Source organism: Anastrepha ludens, chromosome 3 (assembly GCF_028408465.1).
Source record: "Anastrepha ludens isolate Willacy chromosome 3, idAnaLude1.1, whole genome shotgun sequence".
NCBI classification, from domain to species: Eukaryota; Metazoa; Arthropoda; class Insecta; order Diptera; family Tephritidae; genus Anastrepha; species Anastrepha ludens.
The window spans coordinates 132,894,908-132,905,122 of NC_071499.1; the positions used below are offsets into that span (position 1 = coordinate 132,894,908).

Here is a 10,215-nt window from a genome sequence, read left to right on the forward strand (position 1 = left end):
GTAACACTCTTTTTAAAAATGTAGTCAAACCAATTATATAACGAAGTTGTGCGCTGTCTCTTCTGCATCTTTTTATATTCAGTTGACCCCAGTCAAGTGTATAGCTGCGATTTAACTATTGGCGCTGTGGGCCTATCTGAAATACGTTTGTGTCTCAAGTCCGAATCGTATGACAACTTCAACGCAGACGAAATTATAAAGCTACATCGCACTGCGATCATACGTGACTCCCTGTCCTCGTCCGAGTTCAGCAGTCGGTACTCAAAACATACAACGAAAACCACTAGTCCCTATAGCTCAAGCAATTCACTCAACTCGATGGATTCGACAGGTATGAACTGCGTTCGGACTCCGGTCACTCCGCCTGCGACCCTTTCCGCATCAACGCCTCCAAACAAACTTACTGCTCCTCCACGAAAGAAACGTACGGCGCCACGACCACCGAGCCAGACCGCCATACCAGAGAAGACGGTGCTCGTGACTAATGGCGAAGCACAAACAAAAATGGCGCAATCAAATAACATTGAAAATTTAGAATTCTCAGATGATTCACTGTCACGAAATAATCGCTTCGCCTCAACGCCGAACCTGTCAATGCAAACCAATACTAATGGCATCGATTCCAATGGAAATATTAACAACCACTCCATTGAAAGTGAAGTAGAGTCAAGCCTGAATGGTTACGCGCAATCCGATGTAGAACAGGAGCAATCACAAGTACAACAAAAAAACGCACGTAACAAGTGTAGTAGCAGCGTACAGAATTTGTCTGGCTCAGGAGCCTTGCAACAGTCTATCGATTTCCCTGAGCCATCACCTCGTAAGCGCATGATACAAATAAAGAAAAAAGTAACTGCACCCGCACCACCACCCAGAGTTAGCATATATGCAGATTCAGATACGGTTTCTATAAACTCAATGACTCCCTCTACGCCAGATACGCCAGACATGCCAGTAACTCCATTAACACCGAACTTGGCTGAAACACCGGCAGAAACGGTCCTCGAATCCCAGACGTCACTCAAAACTTCCCCCGACAGCAGTAACGATGAGGAATCACGAACTCCGCAAGCCCGCAATTCGAAACCAATCAGCACGCCAATGGACTCATCCACGCCAGTACTTGAAAATACTTCTTCGCAGTCGGTGCAAACGTCTGTGGAAGCAGTAGCTGTCGTGCCTAAGCCCCTACCAAGGGTAACAACAAATACTTCTGTAAATTGCATCACCACTGTTAGTAAAGACCCTGGATCTCCCCTTACAGCTACGAATACTTCCAAAATCCTGCTAAATCGTACGCCAACCCCTGAGCCACGATCTATTTCTGCTGAATCATCGGACTCTTATAGCTATCTGAGCGCGCAAATCACAGCACCTGACACCAAATTCGTTTTAGAGCAAGACGATGACGAACCACCAAAGCAAGCAGACTGCAGTAGCTATATAGGTACACATATAGCGGCACTGAAAAATGAATCTGCTTTAGAGCACGATGATGAAGTTTTGTCCAAGCAGGCCGATTCAGGTATTGGCGAGCCGGTACCATCTCCGATACCAGACAGCCTGCCGTCAGAGGGCTCGGCCCATGAAGGTAAATCAGTATTTGAGTCGAGCTCAGATGATGACGATATTGTTAAAATATATAATTTTAAACTCGGAAAAACAGTAGTCAAATCGCCACCCGAACCGCGAACTTTGGAAGATTTGGTTGTTTTATCCGCCGAGGCTCAAACCGACAGTGAGGATAATACACCAGCACCAAGAACGCAAGAAGCAACTCCAAATTTTTCTGATAGCGCATCTTGGAACTTTGCAATTCCAATATCCCCTCCTCCCAATTTCGCTGATGGACGGTTTACGAAAGGTTTTGAGAGTGAGAAACCATCAGATATGCCCATCACTCCCAAAATCAAACAACGGCCCGTACTAGACTTTCAATCAATTTCAAACACAGAAAATCACGAGGCCGCAGAATTGAGGGGAAAACAGACCAATATCGAAAAAACAGCAGTTTTACCAAGTCCAACCACACCTTTGAATGAGATTGTAGACGAGCTCTCAGCAATAATTAATGAGAATCGTTTGGATTCGCTGATTAAAAAGACAGAAGATCAACCAAAGATTGAGGCAGCCAAACCAAACACATTATCGAACTTTAGTATAACAACAATCACACAACAGGCTCAAGACAAACAATCAGAGATAGCAAAACCTACTGAAGTTAAAACCGAAGTAGAAACCTGCGATACAGTAACAAAAATTGCAAACGATGAGCAGAGTTCTAACTCAATCGTGCCATTATTGCATCAAACGCATCTGGCCACAGATATTACGAACACGGATAAGTCACCAAACTTAATTAGTTCCGAAAACTCGTTGCCTCAATTGTCAGAGTCAAAAATTGAACAAAATGGCTTCAGTCCCAGCCGGAGACGTTCATCTGGCGAATTAAGCATTGGCGAATCGCCTTCTCTTCAAAGTCCTGAGGTTATCAAAACAATTCTAAACTCCCGCAAAAATAGTTTCACCAGGAATAGTGATGGCGAATCCAAAGCAGCAGCAGGAGAAACTGAAAAATTCGTCGAAAAAAATATGAACGATAGGACTAATATTGCTCCAATAGTGGAGATACCAAAGAACTTTGACGTTAAAGAGAAGACCGAAGAAAAGAAACTCACATCTCCCGAACGTTGTGTCACACACATTTCAGAACGCACAGAACCAAAGGAGTTGCCCAAAATATACCGATACTCTGGACCGCCAAGTATTAATTTCTCTACCTGGAACGAGCGTCCTAAGGTACAAGTGTCCATCAAAAACGAAGGCGACTACATTTTTGGCGGCAAGAATGCGGACTGTCAAAGCGTTGCTGTTACAACGGCTGCCATCGAGATTAACACAAATTCACAGACGCGCAACAGTCGCGTTTCAATGCCAGCGAGTGTCTTCTGGGCCGAACGTGAGAATGCACCGCCGCCCGTATCACCTAAGCCTACAACAATTACGGAACGAATGGGAATACCCGAGAAAGAATATCGCGTGCCAATAACAGTTAAGCCGCTGCGCGATGTAACTGTTGAGAATGTGGATCAACATAGCCAAACAACATTCCGTTCGCCGCAAGAGGTGGCAACAAAAACAGTGCATCGAAAATCGACCAGCATCACAACAGTTTTACTCAACGGAGATTCAGAATCGGAAACAAACAAAAACGAAGCAATTACCCAACGAACCTTCGCTACTACAACGCACACATCGACGTTGCCGCGCAGGAACGCGAACCGGTTCAGCATGCCGGCAGCAAACATAGTGGGTCCAGCGTTGCTTCGATCAACCTCTATTACCCAGTTGGAGGCTAACAAACCGAAACCCAATCAGACCGAAACACCCGCAGCACCTTTTGGCCAAAACACACTGCGCAAGACTGGGTTGAAGGAAATAATACTCGCCAAAGAGGCGGAGGCACACCAGAAGGTAGAGATTGAGACCAGTGCTCCTACACCAATTTCAAAGCACCAACAGTCAAACAATAAATATTCAAATACGATTTCAAACGGTTTCGTAAGCATAACAAAACCAGCACCAACAACAGTAAAAACAAGCGTCAATCAGAAACCGAAACCCATACAAAGTGCCAAATTGGAGCTAAAGCTCCAGAACTCGACTAGCGTCTATTTGAATCAATCGAGCACGAATTCAGCAACGACCATTACAACGACGTCTAATACTAAGTCAGCCGAAGCACTAGCGGCCATCGCACCACCACCACCACCAGCGCCGGCCAAAGATGTGATGATGCGCACACCAAACAACAGCACAACAACAACACCCAGCAGCCCAGATCCAAGGGATCAACTATTTGTAGCGATACGCAACTTCAAACGTGAAGATCTAAATCGTGTCTGAGGGGAAGACGCGATCGCGCGCTGGGGGATGCGAGTAATAGTGAACGAAAGTAACGTAGATTGAGCGGAAATAGTCACAAAAATCTGGACTGAAATGTTGTAAATTATTGTTGTAAATGTCTTTTTATAAATACGTATTTTAAAAAGGATTAGAGAGAAAAGTTTTTAAGCCGAAGTCAACGTAATTTTATTAGTTTAATTTAAATCGTAAGGAACGCGCGAAGTCATCTGCGCAAAAGCATAGCCGCGACTTCAGTAGCGGCTATCGCCCACCCAAAAAATTATGTGGGGTGATAAGTACGATTGTTGTGTGAATGATGAATAAAATTATACAATAACAAATACTTATATAAATAAACACTAAATATTTGAAGGATTAGCATAATCAAGTACTGTATATTCTCAAAGTTATTAGTTTCTAAGCACCTAAAATTAACCAAATTGTTTTTTCGCAACCTGTTAGTCGTTGAATTCCCATTTAGGGGTTCTTGGCTCAACATTCAGGATTAAGGCGTACCCCAATTAAAATACCTAATAAATACTTCCATTTGGACTCAAATGCGGTCCAATATCTGATGTAAATTATATCAATATTCAAATTAATGTATAAAGATGCGCTATATTGTTTATAAAATGTTTTAATGCGTTTTATTTATATCTTTGTATATTTCGTTTTATCCAAATGTATAAAGAAATACTAAAACGATAATAACAAACCCCAATAAATGCTTAAAGTTTGCTTTTATTGTGACTGCTGTGCACCCAGAAGAAAGGTTAGTAGCGCATAAACTGAAATATAACAAAACTTCGTTTTTAAATGTATGATATTAGTGGCGTGGAACTCGCTCCTAGCACCACTTCCACCTACAAATAAGTGGAAAATATCTATAAGTATTATACCTATATAATTGGCGCTTACACCCTTTTTGGGTGTTTGGCCGAGTTCCTCCTCCCATTTGTGGTGTGCGTCTTGATGTTCAGTTGTAAGCTGACTAAAAACGGCAAATGTTTTTTAAAGGAGTTTTTTTACAGCAGAAATACACTCGGAGGCTTACCGTTGCTTACTGAGGGGCGACCGCTATTAGAAAACACTTTTTCTATCATTTGATGTTTCATGAACGGATACTGGAACCTGCGCACTTCCAAATAGTAGTCACGCACCAACTCATTCGACTAGGCGGCTGGAAAAAATATCTACTTTTATATAGAACTTTATTTATACATTGCGAAATTGATCCATAGTAGGTTCGATGGCAATAAGTCTTATTTTTTAGAGGTAATGATTTTCTGTGACCTTTTTTAAAACAATATTTTCGTACTTTTAAATTGAAAATTTTAAAACCGTATTTTTGTACATTTAATTTTATTCCAATTGTTCCCAGTTTATGACCCCTTCTCAAGAAAATATGGACGAGATTGAAAGACCTAAAATAATTCTGTGAGATGGAAATTTCGTTTAAAGTTCATTTATCCTTTTTAAATAATCTTATATTCGATTAATTTTTTGTATGTATAAAGAAATTATGTGCAATAAGAATATCAAGGAAAGGAGTAAAACCGTTTAATCATTGGTATTTAAAAGTAAAATTTAAATGATAAATTTCATTGGTTGAGATACGACTATATACATACGTCAATAAGATTTTACGCTGCGATCGGAGAGGGCCTTGCTACTAGCCAATTTTTTGTTTTTGTTCATATGAACGTATGTGAAGTTTCATTTCAATCTGTCAATGCATTCTTTATTTTCAAGCCATTTAGTATCGACGTGTCACAGTATTTTCTGCAATGGAAAAAATCAGGTGCCGTGCAGTACGAGTAATAGAATTTTTATTTTGGAGGGTTTAAAAGCAAAGGAAATTTATGAACGAGTGTTGAAGTGCATAAGACCTTTTCGCTATCAATAAGTACAGTTGAATGATGGGTTGCTGAGTTTAAACGTCCACATACAAGCCTTGAAAACGATTCATGTCAAGGTCGTCCAAAAACAGTAACAACACCAGAAATCGTGGAAAAACTACAGAATTGCGTATTGGAAAAGCGTCGAGTAACTGAAAGAGATTTAATAAAAGCCCTAGGCGGTTAACAATGGAAGAAAAACATATTCGAATGCGACTTTCTTAGCAATATTTAGAGCGTTTTCGAAAGGATATATTGGAGTTTTTGATTTTCATGATTTTTGAACGTCTGGAAAGCGTAACGCTTTTGCGTGCTATAACCCGCTCAACTTTGCTCTAATTGGCTTGAAATTTCGACACGTAATTCAGAAGCTTCAGCCTTTCTAAATAAGCAAAAATCATGAGAATTGTCAAACACCATAACTGTAAAATCTGCTGAAAAAGTGCTTTGATATATTACCTTCCAGTAAAAGTGCTATAACTCGCTCAGCTTTGCTCTGATTGCCTTGAAATTTCGACACGTAATTCAGAAGCTTCAGCTTTTCTAAAATCAAACCAACGTTGGATTAGGAGTTGTTCCGGCTCTCTCGGCATTTGACAGTTTTGTTGGTTTACAACCGATTTTTATCATTTTTGCGTCCCTAGAAAGCCTGACGCTTTTGCAACGAACTGCCGAAAGCTCAGACTAGTCGGGGCAAAATTCAGCGAGTTATATCAAATTTACGAATAGTTATGGTGAACTCAAAGCTGCATCGAATTAGGAGGTGCTCCGGCTCACTCGGCATTTGACAGTTTTGTGGTTTTAGCGGTGTAAATCTGACTCTTCGGCTCCGAAACGAGTTCTTGTCCAGAAATCGTACAGGAAGATGTTAGCATCAGTTTTTTGGTTTGCGAACGGAATTTTGTTTTAGGATTACCCGCGAACTGGTAAAACAATGCACACCAGCTGAAAAACAAAATTCGTGGAAAAACCTACTTTGCAAAAGAAAAAAATTATTCTTCGTCAGAACAAGACAATGGCCTGACATCCATCGTGGAAAGGGCTTTTCATCAAATGATAAGGTCATAGCAGAAGTGGAGGCGTATTTTGAAACCCTTCTAACTTCAGGGATAGAATTCATAAGTTGGAATCTCGTTGGAACAAGTGGATTAATGTTCAGGGGCGCTATACTGAATAATAAAGTTTTGTTTTAAACCATAAAATTGCATTTGTCTTATCGAACCGCAAAACTTATTGTAACTAGTACCTGGTATGTACAGTAGGATGCGCTATTGTTTTTTCATTGGAATATATATTAAAAATTTCCAAAATATTTCGGAAAATATAAATATTTACTGTTTAACTATATTTATTTCAAGAGAATAGATGAGTTCAAAGTTAAAAGGTCTCTGGGAAAAATATCTAAAAATTTGATCAACAGAATCAGAAATGGTGAAAATTGCTAAGAAAAATCGGTACGTAAAGTGTTAGTTTACAAGAAATGAAAAGGGTTTTTGGCATATTTCCTATGATAGAGGTTTAAATCGGTACATTCCGTTGGTAAAATATTTAGACATTTTTATGCAGACCTTTTAAGCATAACTTCTTCTTGTTGTAGCAGTATACTTAACCCCGTGAGGGCAGTGTAGATTATCGGCCGTCTTCGTCTAAGCATAACTTCTTCATCTGAGGGAATTTTTCGGAAAAAATTTTTAATAACTAGGTTTACTCGCATTTATAAAACAACTCGATATTTGTAACTATTTTTATATCGATCCAGCTTCAGATCTACGGGTATATTTTTGCGAAATATTTTGGCAGAAGTCTAAAAATATATAGGTTTTATAATCCCAGTGCAAACCCCACAATTTAATGTGGTGTCACACCCATATACATCCATACATATATATACGTGCAGTGGGTAATCAGTCAATTAGCACGATGTGAATGATAAGCATTAAGCCATTTTTTTTTTGTGTTGTTTATTTACATACTTTTATTCAATATATTTTTATTTAAAAAACGTTTTAATGCTTAAGATATTATTTCATTTAAGCCATTTCAATATTTTGTATCTACACCTTTCAGCAGTTCTTGATCCGAGTTTCTTTCCTACTGCTCCATATCAACGTTTCCACATATGTTTTTTCTTTTTTTGATAATCTGTCGTTATGTTAATGCGAAACTAAACTAATAATTTACTCTCCATCGTTCTCTACCTTTTCGTTTTCAACGTTGGAAAAAAAACATTGAATATCAGTATTATGATTTTCGATACAAATCGTTCTCAGATACTGGTTTTTATTTAGCTTTTCCATTATCCTCTTCTTTCTATTTTAAACACAGCATTTCATACCGTTATTTTCTTTTATTCAAAATTTACTAACAAATAACTGATGACTCTTTACATTGGCTCATTGATTCCCACTTTTGTTTTAGTGAGCAAACCAGTGTCACCCATGTCTTCATTGTAGCCAGGACGATATTTCATGCCAGGCGCCTGTTAATTAAACCAAAAATTGTCGATGAGTATAACCACAGGGTCTAGTTCTGGAAGACGATACTTACATTATACCATACATCTCGCCAAATCTTACTGCTATCGGCATCGCGCACCAATTCCGGAACGTCATAACGTGGTACGTTGAAATAGTTCATCAAAGTGCTTTTTTCATTGCAATACTTAATGCGGGCCTCGCACCATTCGGATTCGAGTGGAAAACGCCAGTCCTTCATTTTCTTGTTGTGGTGGTCCACTTCGAACTGCCCAAAATCTATGCGTTCGATATCTTCGACCACAACTTCCGTCTCACCGCCAGCAGTCCAATCGTAAACTAAGATTTCAGCATGAGTGCTGATATCCTTAAGGAAGTGCTGTTTGTAGAACGTTTCAATGTCCTTTAAGTAGCTATCAGTGAACACCTTTGAATTTACTTCGTAGTCAATATTGCGGGCCTTGATACGTTGCTATATTTAACGGAATAAAAAAAAATTAGATAATGCTTACAATTCACAGATTGAACTTTACCTTAACGGCATCGACTGGGCAGTCCAAATAGATCACCAAATGCGGCTTAAGCAGTTCACTAATAGTATTTTGACGAATTTCATAATACACTGAATGGGCACCACGGGAGATGTAACCGTTCTTATGCATTGCTTCCAAGAACACGAAGTCCGAATAGCAACTTCGATCCAAAACCACACCCTGACCAGTGGAAAGGACATGTTGCAAGGCATCTATGTACTGTGAATATCTCAGCATGTACATGCGTATCTGGAACTGCGCAGCCAAGGGATGGATGGGCTCACGGCAAAAGTTCGCCACATCATAGGAACGGCAGAGTTCTGGCAGCTGTGGATCTAATTTGCGCATATCATAGCCATAAGAATTGATATAAATCAAATCCAAATTGACTTCGGGAAAGTAGCACATTTCCAATTCATCAGCTAACTCTTTGGCAAACTTGCTTTTGCCCGCACCAATTGGGCCCTCAACGCAGATGACTTTGGAGTTTTCATCCATACGCTTCGATGTTTTATCGAAAAAGGAATTCAACACAGTGTAGTTCTTTTCCTTATATGGATATGGAGCGGCTTTTGGTACTCGTGGGCCACCACGCATAGATTTACCCATGATGGTGCACTTCTGCGTTAGAGCCATTGGAGACGCCGATTGGGGATTCAACAATGCGGGAGCAGCATTACGGCCGCAGAGGCGCACAATGCCCACACGGAAAACGGCAGCCATTCTGAAAATCAAGAATAAAAAAATGTATTATAGCTTAAAACCTTTACGGAACGATGGACGATTTGATGCGAAAGACCATTGCTACCACCCATTACATCACAGTTTCGCCAATGAAAATGTGCCATTTGTAATTTAAGCAAAACACTTATTTTCTAGCGCAAAGTTTTAAACATAAGTTAAATCACTGCAAAGCCGAGTTATAAACTATTTGTTTTATATAGAGTGAGGTGATTGTACAATATTTTTCCCACCTTAGCACAATTTATTCGGAGCTTCCCTTTTATTTTCCACACAAGAAATTAGAAGGCCCATCACCAACAGCTGTCAATTTCGGCAGCAAGCTGTCAGCTGTGACGCTGCTTGGCAGCACTGGATCACTACAGAGTGATGAGGATCAATAAAATACGAATCTAAGCAAGATGAGATTTGTGTAAATAATGGATTTACCTTTTGAGACCGGTTTTTCAGTGAAAACTTCGACTTCAACTCTGCTTTTAACATGCTAAAATAAGTTTTAACAACCACTTTTGCAGCCTTAAACTTGGTTTAAAAACTCACTACAGTTAAATTTGCACTAAAAAACCGACCGAAAGTGTGGACACTTGTATTTATACCAGTGAACAACTATATTAAAATTCGAATGCTTTATCTAATTAGAATGTTTTGCCAGAACTTCAGTTT

General features: G+C 39.6%; 2 protein-coding genes across 6 annotated transcripts in view; one reads left to right on the forward strand and one right to left on the reverse strand.

Moving 5' to 3' along the window:
* The window catches only part of LOC128859355 (mucin-2), an 89,197-nt gene extending 84,558 nt beyond the window's left edge, over positions 1 to 4,639 (forward strand). For all 5 annotated transcript variants that reach the window (XM_054096313.1, XM_054096314.1, XM_054096316.1 and 2 more), the window contains one exon: positions 83 to 4,639. In XM_054096313.1, coding sequence (XP_053952288.1) covers positions 83 to 3,906 — 3,824 coding nt within the window. In that variant the 3' untranslated portion in view covers positions 3,907 to 4,639. The remainder of the gene's footprint in view (positions 1 to 82) is intronic.
* Positions 4,640 to 8,045: 3,406 nt separating this feature from the next.
* On the reverse strand, positions 8,046 to 9,895 carry LOC128859356 (NADH dehydrogenase [ubiquinone] 1 alpha subcomplex subunit 10, mitochondrial). Its single transcript, XM_054096318.1, has 4 exons — positions 9,786 to 9,895; positions 8,812 to 9,535; positions 8,352 to 8,750; positions 8,046 to 8,283 (listed from the first exon to the last, which is right to left on the reverse strand). Exons 2-4 carry the CDS (start codon positions 9,532 to 9,534, stop codon positions 8,188 to 8,190), a joined length of 1,218 nt encoding a protein of 405 aa, XP_053952293.1. The 5' UTR covers position 9,535; positions 9,786 to 9,895; the 3' UTR covers positions 8,046 to 8,187.
* Positions 9,896 to 10,215: the final 320 nt, after the last annotated feature.

What these genes read in the sequence shown, in the direction of transcription:
- LOC128859356 (XM_054096318.1), bottom strand. Translation starts at nt 9,534, where the DNA reads ATGGCTGCCGTTTTCCGTGTGGGCATTGTGCGCCTCTGCGGCCGTAAT. An exon ending in GCCCAGTCGATGCCGTTAAG is followed by an intron (nt 8,751 to 8,811) that starts GTAAAGTTCAAT and finishes CGTTAAATATAG; the next exon opens with CAACGTATCAAGGCCCGCAA. An exon ending in GGCGAGATGTATGGTATAAT is followed by an intron (nt 8,284 to 8,351) that starts GTAAGTATCGTC and finishes TTTAATTAACAG; the next exon opens with GCGCCTGGCATGAAATATCG.